Source organism: Nyctibius grandis, chromosome 4, assembly GCF_013368605.1.
Source record: "Nyctibius grandis isolate bNycGra1 chromosome 4, bNycGra1.pri, whole genome shotgun sequence".
In the NCBI taxonomy this organism is placed as follows: domain Eukaryota; kingdom Metazoa; phylum Chordata; class Aves; order Nyctibiiformes; family Nyctibiidae; genus Nyctibius; species Nyctibius grandis.
Window position 1 is genome coordinate 28,435,962 of NC_090661.1, and position 23,960 is coordinate 28,459,921.

The 23,960-nt window shown below is 46.5% G+C and overlaps 2 protein-coding genes across 2 annotated transcripts in view; one reads left to right on the forward strand and one right to left on the reverse strand.

Moving 5' to 3' along the window:
• Positions 1-23,960, forward strand: part of FREY1 (Frey regulator of sperm-oocyte fusion 1) — a 433,428-nt gene that overhangs the window by 29,737 nt on the left and 379,731 nt on the right. The gene's annotated exons all lie outside the window — the stretch shown is intronic.
• On the reverse strand, positions 652-23,662 carry CRY2 (cryptochrome circadian regulator 2). The gene is made up of 12 exons (XM_068398221.1): positions 23,461-23,662; positions 20,445-20,553; positions 16,845-16,987; positions 9,660-9,844; positions 8,235-8,323; positions 7,029-7,169; positions 6,259-6,570; positions 5,026-5,177; positions 4,671-4,873; positions 4,130-4,219; positions 3,441-3,582; positions 652-2,980 (listed from the first exon to the last, which is right to left on the reverse strand). The coding sequence occupies exons 1-11, from the start codon at positions 23,658-23,660 to the stop codon at positions 3,443-3,445; spliced, it is 1,764 nt and encodes a 587-aa protein (XP_068254322.1). The 5' UTR covers positions 23,661-23,662; the 3' UTR covers positions 652-2,980; positions 3,441-3,442.

Genomic DNA, 23,960 nt, shown 5'->3' on the forward strand with positions numbered 1-23,960 from the left:
TCACGAATTAGCCAAAGAACTGCAAGAGAAAAGGCCCAGTCACTGACAGGAAGACGCATGTTGAACAATGTTCACACGGTTCATAGCTCTGTAGCACTTCTCTGCCCCAGTGCCCACCCTTTCAGCCTAAAGGAGACTTCACACCGCCCTGGGGAACACTGAAAGCCACTGTGCTCACAGCATCAAAACCCAACTGCTCTCTCTTCCCAGGCAATGAGCTAACCCCGTGCCTGCTTTGGGGGTGTCTGTATCAGGTAGATATTGTCACCTAGCCCCAGAAAACAGGTGTTATCCCAGGAAATGGAAATCCCCAAACCAGCACCCATTTCATGATGCTTCCTTTGTCATCTCGGCCTCCAGCGATCCTCTGCTCGCTTCTGGAACAAAGATGGTATCTTCACTAATGGTTATTGATGGCTTTTTCTTTCCCCGAGAACTGGTCAAGTCTTTCTGAACTCAGTCAAACTGTTAGCACCCACAAATTAGGAAGAGCTTGCCACAAAAAATCTCTATGTAAGGAGGTGCAGCCATGTTCAATCTGCCCTCTTGCAGTTTAATTGAACACGCCCACTCCTAAACATCACAGAAAACAGCGAACAATCATCATCTACCCTTGGTCACGCAGTTTCACACATCTTTATTTTTTCAACTGTGAAAGGATACCAGAGTGGATGAATCCCAGCCTACTTAACAGGTTTCTTGCAGGAAGTTTTTCCCTTATCTTTGGCTGGCCTTGTGTTTCTCTGTGTCCTCCCCAGTTCTACTACCTGAACTGTAGCTCTTCCAGGTGCCACCATCCACATCAGAGGTGCCGACAGAAACCTTGCAAACATGATTTCCTCCTCACCCACAAAGCCTTCTAAGAGAACACTTAGGAGATTTTGCCTCCCCTCCCTTTGGCTCCTTACCCCCATGGATCCAGCCCCAAAAATAGCACTTACCAAACGAAATAATTTGGGATGACAGCAAAGAGAGGGTTAAAGACATTTATAAAAAAAAAAAAGTTGTATTTACAGACCATTGCCTAAGCATGAAACTCTCCAAATGACAGAAGTCACCATTTCTGTAACCTAAGTGTACAAAGTGCACATCTCTCCCCATTCTTCACTCTGCAGCAGAAGATGAGGGGGAAGGGTCTCTTTTTCTTTATACCTTTCTACCCTCAAGACAGTGGGAGTAAGGTCTGGGTCAGACTGAAGGAGACAAAACCTGTTGACTACTGGGTTATCCATGAGGCAGACTCTATGAATAGTAGTTTAGAAGAAAGTAAGCGCAGGAAAAGTGACTCTTGTTTACTTGGTCAGTCTGCCCAATGGATTCCCTTGGGAAAAGGAATCTAAGGTCAACGCCCCAGGGAGATGAGTGGGAAGGAAAGGTTGTTCAGCTATTCCATAAATTAACGCACAGACACAATTCAGCCACTCCAGGCTTCCCAGATACATTTGAGTCAGTTTCTATTCACAGTCCCACTGCTCTGGGTTCAAACATCAGCTCCAAAACTGAATCTGATCATTCCAGTCAGAGTGGGAGACAACTCATGTGCTCCCCAAGCTGTTAGCTGCATAAGCTCACATATAGCCCCACACTATCTGTGCCAGGCGAGGATGAAAGGTTTTGGACAGCACATGAAAACTGTGCCAAGAGCAGCCCATTGCATGGGATTAGCTACTCGATCTAATCCCTCTTGAAAACGGCCAAAAGAGAGGCTCTTCTGCAGTACTACTCTCTCTTGCCCTCTTAGGTGAGAAGGCAAGCAGAGGTGCTCTGCCAACACCATGTTGAAATGACATGTAACAGGAGCAGGCCAAGGAGTGTATGGTTAAGAGCCAGGAAAGCTACACAATTGTCCTGCTAGACTACAAAGCACCAGCATGAATGCCTATGGCAAGGAGCAGTGTGCAGGGTATGAGGTACAGGAGTACACTGTGCAGAAACTCAAAACACAGATGCCAATACAGGAAAGAGCAAACATCCACATAGAATGGACAATGGACTGAGCCCGAGGAAGACTCACTTCAAGGAGCTGATGTGTAACACATCCCCTGTCAGTATGAAGCACTGCACAGGCTACACACCAGACAATGGTCACTCCATTTGAGAGAGCCCTCACCCAGGGAAGGAAATGCTGTTGAGTGTAGGTCCCAAGTGTAGCTCCCTTATTATTTGGACCAGCAAGCTTCTGGGAGACCGCTTTACTCATATCAAGGCATGATCTTATTCTCTGAAGAATGCCTCCTTCTCTCAGAATCCCTCCCCGCAAGATGTCAAACTGCTCTGAAGCTGCCTGTTCCAGGCAACAGCAGCATGGCTCACCTTGCAGCAGTGAGGTTCTTCTGAAGGGAAAGTTTTAACTGCCTTTCAAGTTTGTATCTCTTTGTTCTCTTGCTACAGTTGTCCATCATTTTGTTTCCATCCCACAAGAGCACCACCTTGATTTACTCAGAAAGCATTTCTATCCCCACCAATCTAGCCTAACGAAAGAAATACTGAGATTTTCCTGTTCTCTTGCAGGATGGGTACTCTATTTTTGACATTGTAGCAGCTTCCTTCTCAACTTCTACTATAATCTGAATTAATCAGTGCACCTCACCGCCTAGTGCTAGCGATGAGAAAGGACGTTTACTATTTCTAGAGATGCGCAGATGCTGCTCCCTACATCGATGCATCAAGTCACATGCACTGAGCCATTGTCAGAAAAGAAAGATACATCTGGGAGTGAACAGGTTGATAGAAGGTGCTTGGCCCCTTAATGTGGGCAGATTTTGGGCATGGCTGAGATGAGACATATTTGGCTCCCTGGAGACCAGAAGCCAGATATTCCCAAGCACAAGTAATGCAGTGCCCTTTTGTGGCAGCTATTGGAACTACACATTTATATGAGACCCCAGTTTTCTGTCACGGATCACAAGTTCCAGTCCCTCACTCCTCTGGTCACGTCTTCAGCACTCTCACTCTTCACTTGCAAGGTGCTTGTCGCTGACTGTAGGAGAAAGCAAAAGAGAGAATTTGCCTTGACCTTCCCCTCATACCGAAAAGTTGGCAGAACATGCGACCAGCTCCTCCCTCCTGGGATCTGGAGCGTTTCAGGCAGATGCCTGGACCCTCACCACATGGGCAAACCTGGCTGCAAAGCCACTCTGTGGAAGGAGAAGCAGCCTCACTAGAGCAAATCCATGAACAACTGTGCTCTGTGATTGTTCCAGTAACAGGGGACTGCTCTCTGCTGGACAACTGAGTTAACAGCTTGTCAAGCAAAAGCAAAACAACCAGAGGGCAGACCACTGCCAAATCACAGGGCTATGGAATTACAGCTAGGAGCCACCTCTCCCTCCACACACAAGTCTATTTTCTTCATTAAAATGCAGGGAGCAAATCAGATTGAGTCTTGCTAGCTGCCAGAGCAAGGTAGTTTAGGCCAGATCACACCAGGGATTACTCACAATCATAAACTCTTGCCAGGGATCTCTGGAGTGGGGAGACCTGTCACTTTGGCTCGTTTGTACAGTTCTTCAGTGCACAGCTCTTCTGCTCCCTCGTGTTTGCGCTTTGGAGAAGCCTGGTCTGCTTGCGACAGCCTCATCGCTGTAGAAGAAGAAGAGTCATTGCAATGTTTTCCCTGCCTTTAGATCTCTTCACAAGTACACCCTACCGTAACCTGCTACGGAGCTGGGTACGGTAGGGTGTACTTGTGTGCACCCTACCGTGTACACACGGTAGGGCGTGCAGTGCACAAGCACAGAGAGATGTTGCCACAGCCTCCTTGAAAACTTTTGAAAAAACTTTGTTAAAAGCAGAATAATTAAGTCTCCCAGAACAAACACAAAATATCCTCTGACAGAGGACAGCTTAATTATACCTGATTAACCCTACAGTCATCTGCACTTCTCCCTTAAGTGGCTGCACATGATCCCATACAGGCAATAAAAGATTCACTTTAACGAACTCCTATTCTTCAGCCCTTTCAGGAATGAAGGCTCACTGGGGACTTCTGAAGAAAGCCTGAAGGAAGGTGAATGTGATCTATGTTTTCCTAGCTACGCATCCTCTTATTAGAAAAGGTTCTCTCTCTCCTGCCTGTAGCCTTTAAATTGACACGAAACTATCTCAGAAGCAAATAGCTCCAGCTCACCTGTACTGGTGCTGCAGCCCTGCCCTGGAGCTGAGTCCGTGACTGGGCCACTGAGATCTTCCACACATGAGGGAACTGATGCCAGTAAACCTAGAGAAAGGCAAGAGGATCATAGTTAAGAAACAAAAACACCTGGGGTGGGAAAAGCTTTTCACATGGAAACACCTTAGTGGTCACTAACCACAACATCCATATCCCAAAGCAGGATGAGTTCAGAGATGCGCTCACCCTGTGATCTAGCAGCATATTTATTGAGGATGCTCTGCCCAGGTTTTTTCCAAAGTGAAGACTGGACCATTGGTGGCACATGGATGCTGCCGTGCCATCACCAGCCCTCAAAACTAATCAAACCCCACTCTTACCTGTCCCAGAGCTCAATGGAGCTCTCCCTGGAAACCGACTGAGCAGATTTAGCAGGGACTGCTTCCTCTTGCAAGGACTGGCCAGAGAGACAAGTGCTATCTATTTTAAATCATGACCTCTCCTCCCAGCATTTTATCTCCTATTAAAGATAAAATCTTTTGCAATTGTTGGTACTTACAGAGCCCTCTATACCGCGACAGCTGCTGGTAAATCTGCTTCATGCGTTCGATGTTCAGTCGGCTGGTCTCTGCGTGGTTCACCATGGGTTTGGGGTAGTCCACCCCAATGATGCACTTGGCTGCCTTCTGCACAGACTCTGGGGCATTCCACGGTTCGTAGATATATCGTGAGGGGAAGCCCTTTAGTTTGGGCAGGTATCTCCTGCAACACAAGTAAAAAGATGCACAAACACCACTCACCAAGTACGGCAACGCAGCATTCACAATGCCCAGAAAGCACCATGCGCCTGTCAGCTACGGAACGACTTAGGCTCACAGATCAAGCAAGCAAGAAGCTCCAGCCACGTGACTTACTTAACGTAGTCACCACTGGGGTCTGTGCGACGTCCGAAGCCCACGGGGCAGTAACAGTGGAAGAACTGCTGGAAGAACGCGCTGCACGAAAGCCACATCCAGCTGCCTGCATTTACGCTGAAATCTGCATCCAGCAACAGTTCGTCAAATACCTGCAGCAATTGGAGGAAAAGGCAGTGAGAACTTCCCCAGGAAAAGGACTTTGCAGTAGGAGGACCCAAGATGCTATTTCAAATGGCAGGCACTGAGCTGTAAGAACAGCTCCTAGGAACCAGAGCAGCAGCAAAGAGGTGATCTGCTGGCTGAAGCCAGCTGGGTGGTCAATATATCTCACTTCCTGATGCTTTCACATAGGGAGGCACTGTCTGCTCACGCTGATAAAGTGCTGGCGTATCTATCATGCAGCTACAGACTAAATCACTACCTAGTGTTGCAGCAAGCCTTGGATCTTGATCCTAACCTGGGAGGCGTAACAAGTGCAAAGCACCAACCGCGGGAAGCAGGCAGATGCCGCACAGAAGAACAAGCACCAAAGCAAGAAGGCAGAACCCCTCTGAAGGTCCCAGAGCACACTGCCACCGAGAGGCAGACAGGTTTCAGCAGTACCTCGCTCACATCCATGCACAAGCCCTGCACTTTTAGCATCTGACCCTATGACACACTTTCAGATACGCTCTGCTTTGTCAGCTTTGTGACAAGACCCCCGTGTCCACTTTTTGCGTAGGGCAATATGTACATCAGATAGGTTCAAGCTGGCTGTCCCTTCAGATGGCCCAAAAGGAGGGTCTTTTACCTCTTTCCTTGAGAGACTCTAGACTCAGATTTCACAGTCATGGAGCGTTCCCTGCCCGGCACGGTGATGGATTATACAATGAGGAAAAAGGTCTAGTTATAAAGTGACATTGAACTTGCCAGGAAAACAGACGGACTGAGAGAACTTCTATTAAAAAAAAAACCAAAAAAACCAAACCCAAAACCCCAGTCCATATTTACCAGTGGGTCCCGCTAACATTTAGTTACGGTTACCGGAGACTCTCATTACTGTCAGAGACTCGTGGTAGAAGGCAGAAAGAAGTCAGGCTGTTGGCAGGCCAAGAGCCTGCTAGCAAATCTCTTCCATGCAACTTTTACATGTGAAGCAAAAACCATACCTGTGTGCCCATCTCTGCTGCAAGTGCCAGGGAGACTGTTTTCCTTAAGCCTTCTGCATGTCTCTGGAAATGCCAGACTCACCCTGACTCCTGACTCCCAGCTGATCCAGAGGTCGCCCCTGGTCAGGAAGCAGGCCACAGCGTGCCTGGCCAGATGGTGGATCCACCCTTCCTGCCTCAGCTGGGTCATGATTGCGTCGATCCAAGGGAAGCCTGTCTTGCCCTCTGCCCACTTTGCCAAGGCTTCAGGGTTCCTGTCCCAGGGGATTTGGATGCAGATGGGATTCCCCTCCATGCGATCAAACTTTGGGTTGTTTGTGGCTGCTGTGTAGAAAAACTCCCGCCACAGAAGCTGTCCGTAAAGAGAGAGGGGGGGCGTGCTGTTCCGCTTCACCTGTGGAGAAGGGAATTCACAAGCAGGGGAGGACTGGCTTCACGATAAGCTGAGCTGTAGGCCACCCATACGTTTATACACAATTCCCAAGTCAGTTACTGGCAAGCACCATAAAGGAGCTCAATACCAGATCATCCTTTACCAGGAACCCCAGGCAGTAAAGTCAGAGTGCTGCTTTTAGCTCACTCAGCACACTGACAAGAGGACTTGAACGACCCAAAACTAACAGCAAAAAGCTCTACATGGCTCATGACACAAGAGTCCAAGCTGAAGAACAGGGTATCAGCAGATTTAAGGTCTGCTCGACTATATACAGGAGAATCACCTCTCCTCACCCAAGAGCCTGCCACCAAGGGAGGAAACAGTAACTTTTGCAGCTGTTCTGGCACACTATCTGGAAACCAGCATCATGCTATGCTCAAAACCAGCCTGCTCTCCAGATGAATCTTTTGTCTTACCTTCTTATACAGCTCCCAGAGACGATAGTAAAATAAGCGGCAGGACAAGCAGCCAAAACGCAGGTAGGGACTGAGTCCTGTAGGGCTGGCCAGCAACGAATTGGCGTTCATCCTTGGTCTTTCGTAATTTGCAACCCATGCCTAGACATATGGAGGAGAAATGAGCCAAAAATACTCCCAAATCTGTGGGACACTACTAAGGGCAGACCTCTGTGCAGGTGGCAAAGCACCTGTCAGGTCTGACAGCAGTCTCTTCTATTCACTTCCAACCACCACTGGGAGAGATATCAAGTGGGCAACCCCAACCTTCACACCCCATTCCAGAAATGAAAAACCTTTGCTCCAGGATTTAAACCACTTAGTCATTTTGGCCAAGACAAGGACTAAATTTGCTTTGCATGCAGGAGCTAATAACCCTGAGTGCTCCTAGGGACATAGGCTAACACCACTGTTTACGTCCAGGGATGTCTATCTCATTTCACACACTGAACAAGAAAATTTGGGGAAATGCAGACCTTCTTCAGGAGTATTATGTGGACAGTTTATTCCTCCTTCAGCTCAAGAATTTATGCTTTGATCCCTACAACTGCCACCAAGCCGTCCAGCATTAAAAAGATACAAACTGTTTAAAATTGAGTCATGTCTCTGCAGCTGGGTCACCTTTCATTACTTTGAAATTATTTGCCTCGTGCACTGTAATAAAGAACACATGCCCCATAGAAGAAATTTGGGTGCTTCCACAAGGGGCTAAAGGAATGCCAGCTGGTGAGACAACACAATAACAGGCTGATGAACAAGGGGAAGGCATTCTTTTACAAGCATGTACTCGCACTAATACCTCAGATAAAGACAAAAGAGATGGTGTGCAGCGTGCGTAGCAGGGACTGAGAAACTTAAGGAGAGTTTCCAAGTTTGCACTCCTCTAAAGGAAATGAAGGGGTAAAACCAAGGAAAAGAATCCTATGTGCTTCAAACAGCAGTGTAATTAATATACAGCTCTACTTCTTTGTGTTTGAGGAAGCCCAGGAGCTCCCTGCTCCACACACCACCCAAAATCACAGGAGTACAATACCAAACACACCTGACAGAGGTGAACACTACAACCACTGCCAGGAAGAGCAGGAAAACAGGGCAATGGCCAACACTCAACATTTTTCGTTTGGAGGCACAGTCTGCAGGAATCACCACTTAAATAACAGGGGTTACCTTTCTTTCCAAGTGTTTATCCAGCCGTGCCAAGGCTTCCGTCTCCCCTCCTTGCCAAACTGCGGGGGCAAGACCATCCGTAGGAAAGCCTGAGGGAAAGAACTTTGTAAGATTTGAAGCCACGCCTAGACAAAGGGTATAGATGGGATTAAGCATTAATAAGAGCAAGACACCACATACTGCAGTTGCCTAACATAGCTTACTTGCTGCTCTAGCCCTACGACAGCAGGCAAATCCTGTGGAACAGGGGGAGAGCCTGCTCATGACACTACAAAGGCCTCTCCCTGCAATGCTTCAGGCAGCCCTCTGGGGACTTTTCCCATTGCTCATATGCCAGCACTCTCTCTTGCATGTCAGCACTACCTACAGGGCTCTGCTCCAAAGGCCAGAGCAGCCAGCAAAGGAACACGTGCTCCACAGCTCTGCCTTACAAAATACCTTGCCATGGACACCAGCAGCTCACTAGATAGCCTGGCTGCTCCTGATGAGGCTCCTATTCTGCTGAAAGCTTGTGCTGGGGAAGGCACTGGATTAGTGCTGAAGAACTGATGCAAAAGCAGAAGCAATAATGCACTTGCCCTGCACTGCTCTGGGCTGACAGAGGAGCCTCCTCTGGCAGCAAGCAGAGCAGTGTAAGGTTGCAGGCAGTCTCACATTAAGCCAGACAATAAAGGTAGCAGATCTACCCGGGTCTGCAACCCTTAGGATACTCCTGTTGTGAAGACCCCTGCTTTTACACGACTGCTGAAACTGCATTAAGGTACAAGGTGATACTCCTACAAAGCTGGTATGGAGCCTCCAGTCATACACATGCAGACAGTGTTCTGCATTAATCCTTTCTTCCCTTGCATTTAGATTCGCTTCCCTGAGGTAGGCTTTATATTCCTCATGCCTCAGCTCTCTATTCATCCTCCTTCTCCAAGAAAAATACAGAACCATAAGGCATAGCAGGATGCGTGAAAGAAGTTTCTGTAATATCTTGTGTCTTGCTAAACTCCCAAATTGGTGCTGCTTGGCAATAACTGAATGAAATGATCTAAGCCTGGTACACAGTTGGTTTACCTCTTCAGGTCTGTTACACAACGTGTCAGAGATGGCAGTAGGAAAAAAGCAGCTGGCAAGGTCGTGAAACACTGATACAGTGGTTATGTGCTCAGTATAGCAGAGAACGTAACAGCAGATGCAGAGTGTTTCAGAGCAATGCTAAAGGGGATGCTGTGCATCAACAGTAGTGCAAGGGACAGCAGTCTATTTTCAGGAGGTCCAGCACTTGCTGAAAACATTAGGCTGCTCCTATGGCTAGAGACAGCCCAGGTCAGATGAGAACACTCTAGTTGTCCTGGGCACATGCCACCCATCAGAAAGTGTTTCGCTAGATCCTGTTTCAGCTGGCAGTTAACCCTTGCCTTCACTCTCAACACATACCCAGCTCTTCCAGGGATGGGACCCCATACACATCGTCGTGGTTCTCCTGGATGTCCACTTTACACGCCTCCATCTGCTGGCTCATTACAGTGCTCACTGGCTTCTTTGGGAGCTCCATACGGCTAATGATGGCCTGGAAGCGCTTGTAGGTGAGGGGTGGTTTGTGACCATTCAGCTCAATTATTCTGGAGACAAAATAAGCAAGGTGAAACAATACAGCCTCGCTACCACAGAAGGCACAAGGAAATGACAGCCAAACTGCATCCTGCTATCTCTGCTCAGGATAGCCTTTCACTTTGGATACAGAAATCCTTATAGACCTACGTTCCACTTGATGCATCCCTCAAAGGGATATTAAAAACAAATAAAACCCCAAAACACACCAGAAAACAAAACCCCACATACTAATTCATCATCATGGGAAAAAAAAACAAAACAGCTCCAGTTGCACCACACTTAGCATCACATTTCTCTCCCAGACCTCCTCATCAGACCCCTGTATGAAATCTCAATCTTATTACTGCCTTTCTGTCTCCCCAAGATGGCAAATTCCAGACATATATCTGTTCCTCTGACACCTTGTGATATCCTAACCTGATTCTGACCTTACCTCCTCCCTGTCTGACACAAGAAGTCCCAGCCTGCTAGTGATCCCTCCTCCACCTATCTCAGATGAGCCAAATCCCAGTTTGCGTCATCCCTCTCTCCTCATGATTAGAGAAATCACCATCCTCCCCCATGCCATAAGGTCATGAGCAGACCTGTCTCATGCTATTCACCTTTGTCAGATCGTGCTACAGAAAAGACAGCCACGGTTCCCTGTTCCTCTACTTCACTAAGCATCCACAGCCTGCTAGGGCCATGCAGTCTTATTTCTCCTGGAAGAGAGAGCTTTGAGAAGCCCCCTGTGCAAGGTAAGCTTCCCCAGGGTGGAAGATGTCATTTTTAACCCCCATTCCTGCAGGGAGAGGAAGGAGTTAACAGCAAAGCAGACAGCACAGGGATCGCCAGCATTACATAAAGTTGAGGCAGCCAACCTCAGAGCTCACACGGGAGCTGCAGCAGAGCAGCCTTCCCCACCCATTACAGTCAACAACTTATGCAAGGGGCTGGGCTTACAGCCCAGTGTTTCTGCAGACGCCATGTGCCTTCCCTTCCCCCTGAAGCCCCGCACGTGTAGCGAGGAGGAGCGACATGCTGGCCCAGGGCCTTCCCCAGCCCTGAGCCCTTCCTCACGTGTGCTCCGCAGTGACCCATCTTCCCCACGCTGCTGAGTGGAGGCAATGTGGGCAGCCGGCCCCGCGCTGCACCGCCTGCTGCGGCTGCCGCCATCTAGGTCGGCGCGGGAGCCCGGGCCTCCCACACGCTGCCAGCCAAGGGAAGGGCAGCCTTTAAACAGACAACACAGTTATAAAGATTAAAAATGAAGCCTCCTGCAGTTTCCTCCCGTTTTTCTGCTTGTAAGTTGTAACCATTGGGAGAAAAAGACACTAATGAGCAGGACAGGGGAGGGGGGGCAATCAGGATGTGCACAGAGTGAAAAACACTGTACGTTTTTAGTGCAACGCTATAAACACGACCACAGGGTGGGCACAGCACTCTCTGCCACCCCTCCAAGCGAGGGTATTGAGGGGAGCCTTACAGGCAGCACATTCTGTCCTGTACCTTCGTACCAGAGCATCTCCTCTGCTTTCACACACGCACTTTCCGGCCGGCTGTCTCTGTGTACCACCGCAGGGACAGTGAGAGATCACGAACTCTCGTGAGTACTACCCACCAAAATCTTTTCTGCGGCTTGCTCTGAGCACTGGGGCTCTCAAACAAGACCGTCAGTTCACAGAGATCCTCAGAAAATCAGCACTGCTGCCCGAAGAGAAGCGAGGCCTTTCTAGTTTAGCACTCTAGAGAGACTTCCTTGTTTCCAGAGGAGTGCAGCACTTGGAAGTGAAAACGTGACAAAGCCGCACGGTGTTTGCCCTGAGGTGCTTGGGATGGGGGCGGGGAAGCCACTTCTTTAACACTGCCTCTTTTTTTCAGTCCTCTTCCACAGATCTGCTGAGGCTGCAGCTCAGTCTGAGATCCACACTGTTACACCACCTCCCAGATCCACATCGCTGTGACTTGCGGGTGGACGCCAGTGTCTGCATCCTCAAGAATGTGAATATGAGTGAAGTTTCCTAGTATAGCTCCTAAATTCCTAAACAGACAGTTATTGGATCTGGGACACAAATCTTTAAGAGGTAGGACTAGGACAAGTTGCACATTTCACAGCACCTGACACTGGCATTATGCAACAAAATTTGAACATTTCACAACACTGCCATGAAAAAAAGTATCAAATATTAGGTATTGTACACTATCGGACATTATATGATACACACTGGGTATTGTAGTGCTGTTCAGCCTGCTGTACAAAGATTTGCACAGGAAGCCCCCAAGCAGGAGTCCTTTCCTTCCTCCTACTGTGCTTCTAACCCAGGCAGTACAATTTCACAGGATTTTCCCCAATGACAGAAAAAGGGAGGTCCCTCCCTAGGATTTAACACTCTCATTTCATCCGTCTCCTCCAGCACAACTCAGAGACTACACGTGACAATTATTCTTCTAGTTTTCTTGAGGCGGAACAGAGAACAGCAGAATCACTGTATTTGTCATACAAAACCTAACCTTTCTGGTGTTAGTGAGCACACATGAGAATGGCTGCGCTACCAGACTAGCAACACACTGCCCAGCGCTACCTGACAGCAGTACCTTGGTGCCAGAAGTTATGAGGGTCTTTTTGACTGTCAGTCACAAAGTCACACTTTACCTCAAGAAAGCAGGCAACCAAAACCTGACCAAACATAGTTCTGGCGCCCTAGGATTATAAGGCATCCTACAGTCAGTCACCTGTGACAGCAGAGTGTCTGCAGACATCGGATGTACACCCTCACAAGTGTCAGCTTCTGACTCACATCTCCACGGCAGTGCCCCAGCAGGATGGCTACCGGGCCAGAGAAAGCTGCTCGCCTCAAAAACGTGACACCTCAGCTCACTTGCAAATGACAGGGCCTGGTTCTGGCAAGAGACTGAATGTGCTCCCCCTCTGCTTCCTTGCATGAGGAAGAGCTGGCTGCCAGCACTCAGCAAGCAGGCTGCTCAGCAACGCACCCCACTACCAACTCATGCAGACTATCTGGTTAGCCTCGCCAGCTTATGCAATTGCTGTGATCTAAATCCTGCTCCAGAGAGCTTGTATAGGGCTACGCGTACATAAAACAAGGGGTATTTCTACAAATTCAAAGAGGAGATGGAAAGATAACCAACAGATATTCCACACAACAGACACCGGAGAAAGGATGAACAATTCAACTTCCGCAGAATCATACACATGAGCGTATAAAAGATGAAGAAGGGATCTGATGACAGGCTAAGTGTCAGTGCAGGGGGAAAACACCTGACACCAGAGCACCATGCAAGACAGATGAGGATAACGAGATCTGGCAGGCAGAAGTTTGACTTAACCTTCTTAGATGAAAATAAACCACTTCTTTGGCATAGCGTAATTATGCATCGCAGAACCACCAAGGTGTGCATGCTTCCCCAGTGCCTGCTTCCTTTCCGTTAGTACGCACTCCCATTAGAACGCATTTAACTGTCTTTTCAGCCTTAGGCTAGAATATTTGAGGAAAAGCTGCTCCTGATGCGTGCTACAAACATACAAGCTCACAGTGTTCTTTTCTGACCTAAACCACTCCCCCTGAATAACCCAGGCCTGCCTGGGATTACGGAAATCACAGTGCTGACCGTCAGCAAGCAGACTACAGAGGGTTTAGATCCTAAGGAGGAGAAAACAGGCAAGTCCAGAGAAAGGACAAAACAACTTGTCAGCTGGAAGTTGTCAGACAGAATAATTGTCAAGTAAAGGCTTTGAGCAGGCTAAGCTGATACCCAAGAGATTATCTTTTCTGTCTGACTTCTACAATCTGAACATTGCTAATCCTGACTGGGAATTCCTAGATTTTCTTAGGAGTATTTTCCATCACTGATGCTGATTTTCTCTTGTTTTGGGGGAGAGGAGGGGAAAGCTGCTCTGATCACACAGCTATGCTGGCAGTGCCAATAAGAAGCATATTGTGATCTTCCTACTGGGTAAAACTGGTCAAATTCACAAGTTAACTGAACAGGCTCTTTGTAAATGTTTAAAAGGAGCTGGTGGAGGTGATACCAGGAATATACTGCAGGGGACAAGAGAAGGACTGCTGGAATCATTTATGTAGAAGTGGAAGATTAGGCCTGACAATCTTGTTGGAAATTTGATTAAAGAAAGATGAGAAGTAAGACACTACCACCAGGTTACTAATTATGCAGGAAAAACAGCAGGCTGAGCAGAGGGACAACACATACCACGAGTTAAAAGACTTGGTAACACGACTGGAGCGCAATATACTCAGAGAGGCTTCCAGGAGAAATACAATATTAGAACTGTATTACCACCTGCTGAGAAATCTCAGAGATGCCAAAAAACAGGAAATGTCAGAGTAATTGGAGACTTCAACTGCCTCCACACAGACTGGGTAGCTGTCACACCCCGCCACCTGCCAAAAAACATTTTTCTAGTTGCCATAAATTACTGCTCCGTGTAACAATCAAGAACACACACGGAAAGGCAATTCATGATTTAGTCTTAGGCAGCGCTAAGGTATAGCTGAAAATGCTAGTTATTGCTTGCCTGCTCCAACCATGACTTGCATGCATCAATTTAACGTCCTTGCAGGAGCAACAATACCATAATGGCTTGTATTTCAAGAAGCGAAATGCATAAAAATAAGGAAGCGTGCTAAGCAAAAAGAACAAGCTGAGACGCAAAATATTGACAGGCAACACAGAGATGATTTGAAGATGGCATTGGGGAAAAAATTCAACAATTGAATACAAACCATCAAAAAAGATTTGAGAAAGATCACAAGAGACAAAACAACTAAAGAATAGCATCAGCCAAGATAACTGAAGGCAAAATCCTTCAGAAAAACAAAGGCCAAATGAAGATTAAAAACCAGAAAAGCAGCCTCCTTGCACCTCCCAACCCAAATGAAAGTTTGAGAAACCTTTTTAAAAAAGCATAAGTAGCAAAAAAAAAAAAATAAAAAAAAAATAAAATCCCTTTACAGACACTCCAGGATACTTGCAGGGCCAAGAGGTGATCAAGTCATTAAAAAACCAGCAGAGACTGTAACAGTAAAGCAAAAAAACTTGCATTTATTTTTGCACATGTATTCACTATCTCTGAATCTTTTTAAGGAAATGTATCAGGATCTTTCACAGACTAGGAGGTCAGGAAGAAATGCCACAAAACAAAGCTATGCTTGAACAGCAACAGCTTGCCAGGACCAGCAAGCATTCACCCAGGAGTTGTAAAGGACATCAAGAAATACCCAAACTAATAGCTGCTGCATGTAACACTTGCCTTAAAACTGTCCAAATATGAGGGGAAAAAAAAGCAAATATGACCCAGATTTAAAAAGTGTTTCAAGGGTATCAGAGGGATGGCAAAACAGAGAGTCTGGTATGTGCATTAGGTATATGGGTAGAAAATACTAATGGAATCAGTGAATGCATAGGCATATGCAATATGCTGGAGGGTTAGTTTGGCCTTGGTAAAGGGAAATTGTGCCTCAAAATCTACTCATGACATCTGAGCCTGGGGCAAGGGAGATTCAGTTGATGTTCTCTACCTGGATTTCCAGAAGCCATCTGACTAGATGCCTCACTGAAATTTTTTAAAGAAACCATGATAAATTGGGATAAATGAAAAGGTGCCTGCAGACAGAAAATTCTTCAAGATGCAGGATACAGTAGGAATCCAGTTTTCCAACAGGAGGAGAAATCCTACACACAGCTGAGATAGGGCTTGTGCTGCTCAACATGATTCATAAAATATCTGGGAAGGGACGAAAAAGAGCAGGATGATAAAGTTTACTGATGCAATAAGCTATCTGGAACAGCTGTAAGACGAAAGGCAACTTAAAAATTTCCCTATACACCACATGACCAGCTGACAAAAATATCAGATGAAATGCAGCATTGGTCATGATGTTGCTCCATATGCATGGCTATGCAATCTTAAACTTACTTATATAGTAGCAGCCTCTCAAATAGCTATGACCATTCTGGAAGGAAGCCCTGAGACAACAGTTTAGTGTTTAGCAGCACTCAGAAATAGCAAAAAGGATGCTAGTGACTATTAGGAGAACACAGGAAACATTATAGCACGATAAAAATCCCTGTCACTCCTACATGTTGAACACTAGCTACAGTTTTCACCACTACTCTCCATCTCTAGAAATACCCAGAAGTATAAAGAAAGGTGACAAACTTAGGTGGAACAGATTCCACCTAAAAACTTAAGTAAACCAGGACTCTCCACTTTGGAAAAGACAAAGAAGACATGAGGAAGGATGTGAGGGGCACTGACATTGAAGGGGTGAGGATGTAATAAGCATTCATGGTCTCTTCTAATGCAAAAATTAGAAAGCTGCATCTACTCGTGAGACAGGTTCAAGAAGAATCCCCCTGTAAGAATAGTACTGAAACACGACTGAAGACAAGCATACCTTAGAGTTTTAGCTGAAAGACTGTCTCCACTGTTTAAAGAGATCATATACAGAGAGAAATTATAAATATAAGTAAATATATAAAACTCAGCATAAAGGCAAGGCTCCCCCATAGCAAATGCACAACAAAGACAAGGCATTCAGGTTTTAGAATAAGGCAAGTTTGTCCCAATCTACCTTGTTCTACTTCTTCCAGCTGTCCTGGTACATCCATCAGTTAAAAGCCCTGCTTGAGACAACAGCTCAACTACCTTTATTACAATGAAGCAAAAAAAGCAGTCCACGCAGTGAGGTCATGCTCAAGGAGAGCAATCAATAGGACACAGCTGCGCAACTTAAATGACTGTCAAGTACAGAGTTTAATAAGCTTGAGGCAACACCCTTCTGTACATTCACGTCACTGTCAGCACTTTGACGTGCTCTAATCAAAAGCGTGAGTGTGCAGAGTAATCCTGTTGACACCTTCTAGGCTCACACAGGATGACAGTGATCAACGTCTAGTGATCAGCGTAATGGAGGAGACTGAAGCCTTCCCAGACGTGACAATCCCAGCCTAGCCCAGGCAGCACTTCTGCCCTTGCTCCCCCCGTACCTGTCCAGGTCATAGAGGGTGTGGGAGTTCTCTATCAGCACCTCCACGCCAGCCTCCTTGGCCAGTTTGATGATAGCTGCATCTCTCTCCTTACCGAATGGCTCTGAGTCGTATTCGAAGGTGAGACGAGTGACTCCCCATTCCTGCAAGAAACACAACACACACAGCTGTCAAACAGAAGAATCTTCCTAACCAGCACAATTATGAATGAGCATTTCAGAATTCCTGGACAGTGTTAAGTCCTGGAAGCTTAGGGAGGGTTCCTGTGAGGAACAGCAGTCTGGAGTTGAGATAACCAAAGAATCAACAATTCTATCAGCTCTGGCAAACACCGCATCTGCTATGCAAATTCCTAAATGTCACGTTTAAAACATGTAAGAGGAGGTTCGAGTTCTTCTCTATTAATGTCTTAGGCTTGAGGATTGAGCTGTAACCTAACAACACCGTGTTTTGTTGCGCATGCTGTCCAAAAGTATCCCTACCATCCTGTTCCAGCATTTGGAGAGAAAGCATTTCAGAGAACGTTTTCAATACAAGTTCTGCTCAAAGAAACGTATTTTTATGTGGAGACTATCATTAAATAAACCAAATACACTCTAATTTTTTTCCAATGTCTTTTTAAAGCCATCACATAATAGAAGACCAATGTCCAACCCAAACAGCAAAACACAGGGTAGTGGGAAATGCAGGACAAAGAATGGCAACTGAGTGAACCTTTCTGGTCAGCACAGTAGAGTATGATACTGGAATTCAGACTTAAAGTCCTGCCTTTTGGGAGTTATTTTACTAGTCGAGTCATGCACCTATTCTGTGTCTTCACACCTTTAATATATCCCTCACAGATTACGTGGAATAGGCCTTATAAAACAGCATTCAGCCTCTTCCAGACTTTTCCAGTTTGCTCTCAAAGACTATAGCCTAGTTTTCCTCAGAAAATGAATCTTATGAGAAGAGGTTTAATGGTTTCCACTGCGACCCTCCTGAGACATTCATCAAGCAGAGCAGCAGCCCACAGATTTGTTTAGCAAACACTTTAGTCAAACACAGTCAGAAATCTATAGAGACACTTAAAAAACCCCTCACACAACTAAGAGATGAACCACATTCTCCAAGTGAGACAGTCACCTCTGTATATACAGGACAGTCTTTTCCACCTTGGAACCAGAAAAAGAAACAAAGCACAAAACAGATGTGATTAGTTCACTAAAGACCATTAAAAAATAATCCCAAAGATGGAGAAGGGAATTTAGAAGCAGAAAACAACTGTACAAGCCCCCTTCTTTTCTGAACATTCAGATTCAATCCTAAAATTAATATTAGGAAGGCCAGAGAACTAAACCAGCTATGTACCATTGAATGTACATCTCAGAGAGGTCCTCCACTCCTTTTTCAAAATAAGAACATGACAGTATCCCTAACTCAGAGCAGGGGACAAACAGACATATTCTTTTGTAAGATAGTATCAGCCAGAAGGCTTAGAAAAGATGGCTTTGGTCCTGAAGAAATATACATTACTGCTTTGAAATAAAGGAATGGAATAAAAAACCACTTAAGGCTAACAAGAGATTTTAGGCAAGAATACAAAGCTTCAAATTCAGGTATTTCCTACAGTTTTGAGAAGCCCACCACTTTATGTGCTACAGTAGCACACAGGAAGCAGAGCACAACCAACCAGAAAACAGTAAGCTGTACGACAATAAATTGCTGCAGATGTACAAAAGAAAAGTCATGACTGACTGGTCTCTTAGTTATCTAGCCTATAGCAAAAAAAAAACTGTAGGGAAAAAAAACACACCAAAGGGACTGTGAGCAAACTTCAGTGAACAACTGACACACTTTGATAGAAGAGGTAAAATTACAGAAGACAAAAAAAACTCTGCAAAGGGTAACACAGAGCTAACAGGTACACTTCTCCTCACGGTATCCATGCATAATAGTGTCTTTGCAGCAACTGTTATCATGCATAATAGTGTCTTTGCAGCAACTGTTATCAACAACATAGCTCAGCTACTGGCAGCAAGAGCAGAAATTATATTAGGTCTAAGAGTTGCGTTACCACATGTGACAACTCTCCTCTCCACAACAGCTGACAGCACGGCATGAGCTGCTGCTAATGCACTGTTCAGTGCAGCAGCTGTGGAGAGGCCTGAATTCCCATGAAAGCCATACATTTACCATAAAATAGCATAATACCCCACCCCTTCTTTTCAGCTCTGTTACAGCACATCTAAGGTATTCATCAACTCACCTGCCCAGGCAAAACAGACTGCAGCAAAAAGCAGGTCTGGCTGACTCCACAACCATCTCTCCAAACCTGAGACTCTGCCAACTACTTTTCATTCTTTGACCAAAGCAAGCACTTTTCTCCAACAAAGTTGCAATTATCCTGCGAATACCTTGACATAAAACAAGGGGGCATGAACTAGCCAGAACTTATTTGCAGATCAAAAAATAAAAATAACCCAGACTCTGAAAAGGCTAAAAGCGACACATAGTTTGTGTCACGTGTTAAGATGCAAAAGCCAAAACAAGTATCAGTGCCCCTTCTGACCTGCATAGTCCTCTCCCCAGTACTGCCCTCCTCCAGAAAATACACATCAGCATGATTTACAGCAGGAGGGTACAGATTCAAGTTTACCTCTCCTTCTCAGCAGCTGGTCTATAGCAGGCTTTGGGGACACTAGTTCTGTCAACCAGTGTAAGGTACAGTCCACATGACAAACCCAACTCGTAAGACTACTGTGAACCATGCTTTTTCCTTCAGCTCCATCACTCTGGCAAAGACACCGTCAAAAAGTTTCAAAGACAACAGGAAATACAATCTTAGAGCAGGACAGAGAAGAACGACACTGCTTGAAGAACCTTGATATTCAAGGAGATCCTCTTGTCAGCCCTCTCTCTCTCACAATCTGCAGCACTGACATATCACTTTAGAACGTATCCCACTAATCCATCATCGACCAAGGTCACTGCATATTCCACCATCCTAAACGGTACATCAGCAGGAAGCTTGGACCCCAGCTATATTCTGCTGCTGAGCTGACTGAACTGCAGCCTTGAATAGAAGAAGAAAAGGAAGGTCAACTAACATAAAAGCTTGTGAATTTTTAAATTTTAACACAAAGCCCTATTTGCAATTCACATACAGATCAATATGCTTTTTCAGTTGTCTGTAACGGTGTACAGACATAGCAGTCTTCCCGAGTAAAAGCTGCAGGAAGGAAATGGCCAGTAGGGAAGAAGCTCTTAACACAGAGGAGTCAGCGTGTTACAGTGCAACCCTGTAAGACCTGACTTACAGAAACAAAGGCAAAGACCACCATCCAAAAAGAGAAGCTCAAGCACCCTGCGTACACTCTTGAACTCAGACTAGCAAAGAAATTTAGTAGTAGAGTGTATCTGGCTCTCAGGCTGGCCCTTATGGACAGCAGTTAAAGTTAGTTGTAGTTAAAGAGAAGAGTTAGTTACAGTGAAGAATTAGTTAAAGAGAAGCCATGAGGATCTCCAACAATTAGCAAATCATTAGTGAGTGAAAACAAGGATAGCACTGGGACATCGGTTGCTCTTCATTATGCTCCAGATATTACTTTATTCTCTTACTTTAAAGAGTCTAGGGAAGACATCTGTCGGCTGCCCTCGCACGACAAACAAGCGAGAGCCGAGTTTCCTTAAACTGTTGTCCAGATCTTCCAGGGATTGGAGCAGAAATCTGCAGAGAAGAAACAATAGCAGTTAGTATCAGTCAGTCTGGTTACAACTAAAAGACAAATAAGGAGAATTTGCATGCAACTCCAGCAAACCTGCATCACCAAATCAAACTGAAAGTTAGGACAAGAAACAGAAAACAAGAATTCGTATTCATCCTTGGTCTGTTTACCAAGTGCTATGAGACTGCAGCACCAGGCAGCTCCCAGCTGTTCATATGCATGTTCTGCTTGTCCAGATGCAAGAGGTTTCCAGGATTTTCTTCTTCCTGCAACGTCCTTCCTACGTTCTCTCTCAGAGCTGGCAGCACACCCCTGCCAGCTGCTCTCTCCACATTATGACATGGAGAAAAGCATAAACCATACAATTCACTACAGTATATTCTTTCATGGGTTCTGGGGCAGGAGGGATTTTGCATATTAAGTAGAAAGATGTCAACACACTACTCCAAGGAAAGTAACGAATTACTACAAGAACCATGCAAGATTTACAGAGGAATGTACACTCCTAGCTCATCAGTAGCAAGAGACTGAGCAGCAAGATATCCCAAGGCAAGAATTATCCCTAGTTGGAATAGTTGCAAATATAACTGCAATTTATCTTCCACCATGAAGACACAAAGATGAGAGCATGCCAAGACATTCATCTATTCCCTCCCACCCCAAAACTGTAAAAAAGCATTTAAGTGCTTTTTGTCTTTAATGGTGTGTCTTACTGATCCCCCCACTATGCTATAAAACATCAAATGTATTATCTTTGCTTTCACAGCCACACGTCACCCATCTGCGTCGTAACTTCACTTCATTTTGTCTTAACTCTGCAAAAGACATCAGCTTTAAAATTTTAATCTCTGTGACAGCACGTGGCACTGCTGGCAAACTCACAACCCTTTGTAAGCGAGCCTGCCAACCTCTACTTCTCCCTCATTCCTACACGCCCACTCTGCAGCGTGACCTGCAAGACATGAGTATCTGCATCAGCTCCTTTAAGATCACACAGAGCTAACAGGAAAGCTAAGCTACAAATTGCCCTGCGAACTGGGTACTTCCTCTCTCTACTGCCCTGCCTATAATGTGAACTGCAAGCTTTGAGATAGAACAAGTTCCCTCTACACTTTTTGAGGGAGAAAGGGACACAGAGTTCATGGAAAAAAGGGCCTCGTATCACAGTATAGAGGACCTAGAACCACGTCTGGGTGACCTGAACAAACCACTCCCCTACCTCCAGCCCACTCTCCATCTATTAAACAGGAATACCAACTTTCCAAAGTGTTCTAAAAATTAAACAAGGGTTATTCTTATACAGCTCACACATGATGTGCAGTTAAATAATAAGGGATTTTCAACATTATAAACTTCTGGGAGCTAGGTAAAACACAAATACTTTTGGAGCACAGAACTCTGAATATAAGTAATTGGATTTAAAAAAAAAAAAGCAAAACAAAGCCAAGATCCCCAACAGGAACGAATGGAACTCAAGTAAATATAAGTAACTTGCTAATACATTTTTGCCTAACAGCCAGTGGTGCTAATTTCTGACATTTGCAGTAGGTACATACCTCCAAGAAAACATGATTTTTAAAAAGTTCGCACGCTCATATATTCCATGATCACAACATAAATAGAACCACTACCTGCTTCCCTCCCTCCACAATGTTGGTGGAAACAAACAAGGATTAAATGGATGAGGAATTAATCTTTTAGGGGCACTGCTTTGGTTCTTCCAAATGAGGACAGTTAGCAACAACAGCAGCACGTGAAAGGCATTAATGTCTGCTGCTGCCTGTAGAAAGTCTGGTCTATGGAAAGATCACCTCAGGCTACTAAGCTGTAACAGAATCCACAATTTTCTGTAATTTGAACATTGTGGTCATTTCTGCACATTTACAATTTTTAAGTCATTCCCCGATGTGGGTTCTAGAAATGCTTAGAAATCACCCACACTATCCCATTCCTCTAAGATGAATCTAAGGTGCACAGCACGGGCAATCAGTTACAACTACAGTTTCCCTAACACACTGCCACGTAACAGAATGTCAAAGAGCACTTAAAGGATATTTAGCCAAGCGGCTGCCTTGTCAGCTACCCCTGATGGGGTCGTGTGAGGGCAGGGGGAAATCTGCTTTGCTTGTATGCAGGGGAGTCTTGCAAAGGAGAATCCCTACCTGGATTGGGTTTCCAAATGCTTGGGCAGCTGAGACCTGACACAATAGCATTATGTAATGTTACTGGGTACTGGTACATTAGGTCTTGCTCTCTGCACAGACATGACTCATACCATATATTTTCCCATTTGGAGAGAGAGGAAAAGCCAGAACAGCTTCATCTCTACCTTCCTAGCAGCAGCCAAAGTATATTTCCGTAAAAATTTGAGGGATGGGAGGAAGGCAGGCGTGCACACGTGCCTAAGTGCACCCGGGAGCCGAAGGGCAGAGGGAAGGCGTGGTGCGGTCACGCAGCCCTGAGGATTCTTTGTGCTTCTCTCCAAATTCAGGGAAAAGCGTTTCCTAAAGCTAAACGCCCATCGGTTGCTGCTCTCATACATTCGCCCAGCTTGTAAGGAGAAAGTCTAATGACGTTACATAAAGTTGAAGGCACCCTCCCGCATAGTCAGCCAACACCCCTGTGAAAACTGTGGCGAAGCCAAGCGGACAAGTCAACCTCTCTCCTCCACGGAGAGGCCCGAGGGGAGCAATACGCGGACCGGGCCGGACACGGCAGCGTGTGCCGCTCCCGCTGCTGCGGCGGCGGCCTCGCCGGCACGGCCCAGCCGCCGCACCCAAAAACCGCCCCGGCTGCCGCGGGAGCCCGCCCCACCGCTCCTGCCCACACTCAGCGCGTCCCAAAGGCGTCCCGACCCCCTCGGGCCCACCCGCGGCCCTGATGGCCCAGCGTCTCCTCAGCCCACTCACCGCCAGCGGTTGATGCCCACAGCGGAGGAAGCGGCGAACCAGGGGTCCAAGATATAGATGCAACGGAGGGATATGGCGTCTCGCAACGCTTCCTGCAGCGCCGGGTTATCGTGGAGACGCAGCCCGCGGCGGAACCAATGCACCGAGCGGCAAAGGGCCGGTGCCGGTCGCAGGGCCGGTCGCTGGGCGTCCGCCGCCATCACCGCCGCCGACTGCCGCCGCGGCCCCCGCGCGCTGCCCGCTCCCGCCCCACCCCGCCGCGATGATTGGCTGCCGCCGCAGCCAATCATCGCGGCGGGGTGGGGCGGGAGCGGCCGGGAGGGCGCGGAGATCTAAAGGCGCTCTTCCGCCCCCTAGCGGCCGCGCCCGGCGCTGTCGCCGTCGCCCGTGTCCCACGCCCCCCGCCGTGGCGATACACGCTACAAACGTCGCTCCCACGCTCTTATCAGATCCAGAAAGCGACCCCCGACTTTATTCAGTAGGTTTGGCCGTTACAAGTC

What these genes read in the sequence shown, in the direction of transcription:
- CRY2 (XM_068398221.1), bottom strand. Translation starts at nt 23,660, where the DNA reads ATGGCGGCGGACGCCCAGCGACCGGCCCTGCGACCGGCACCGGCCCTT. An exon ending in ATAAACACTTGGAAAGAAAG is followed by an intron (nt 7,170 to 8,234) that starts GTAACCCCTGTT and finishes CCATATGTCTAG; the next exon opens with GCATGGGTTGCAAATTACGA. An exon ending in GCTGGGAGTCAGGAGTCAGG is followed by an intron (nt 5,178 to 6,258) that starts GTGAGTCTGGCA and finishes CAATTGCTGCAG; the next exon opens with GTATTTGACGAACTGTTGCT.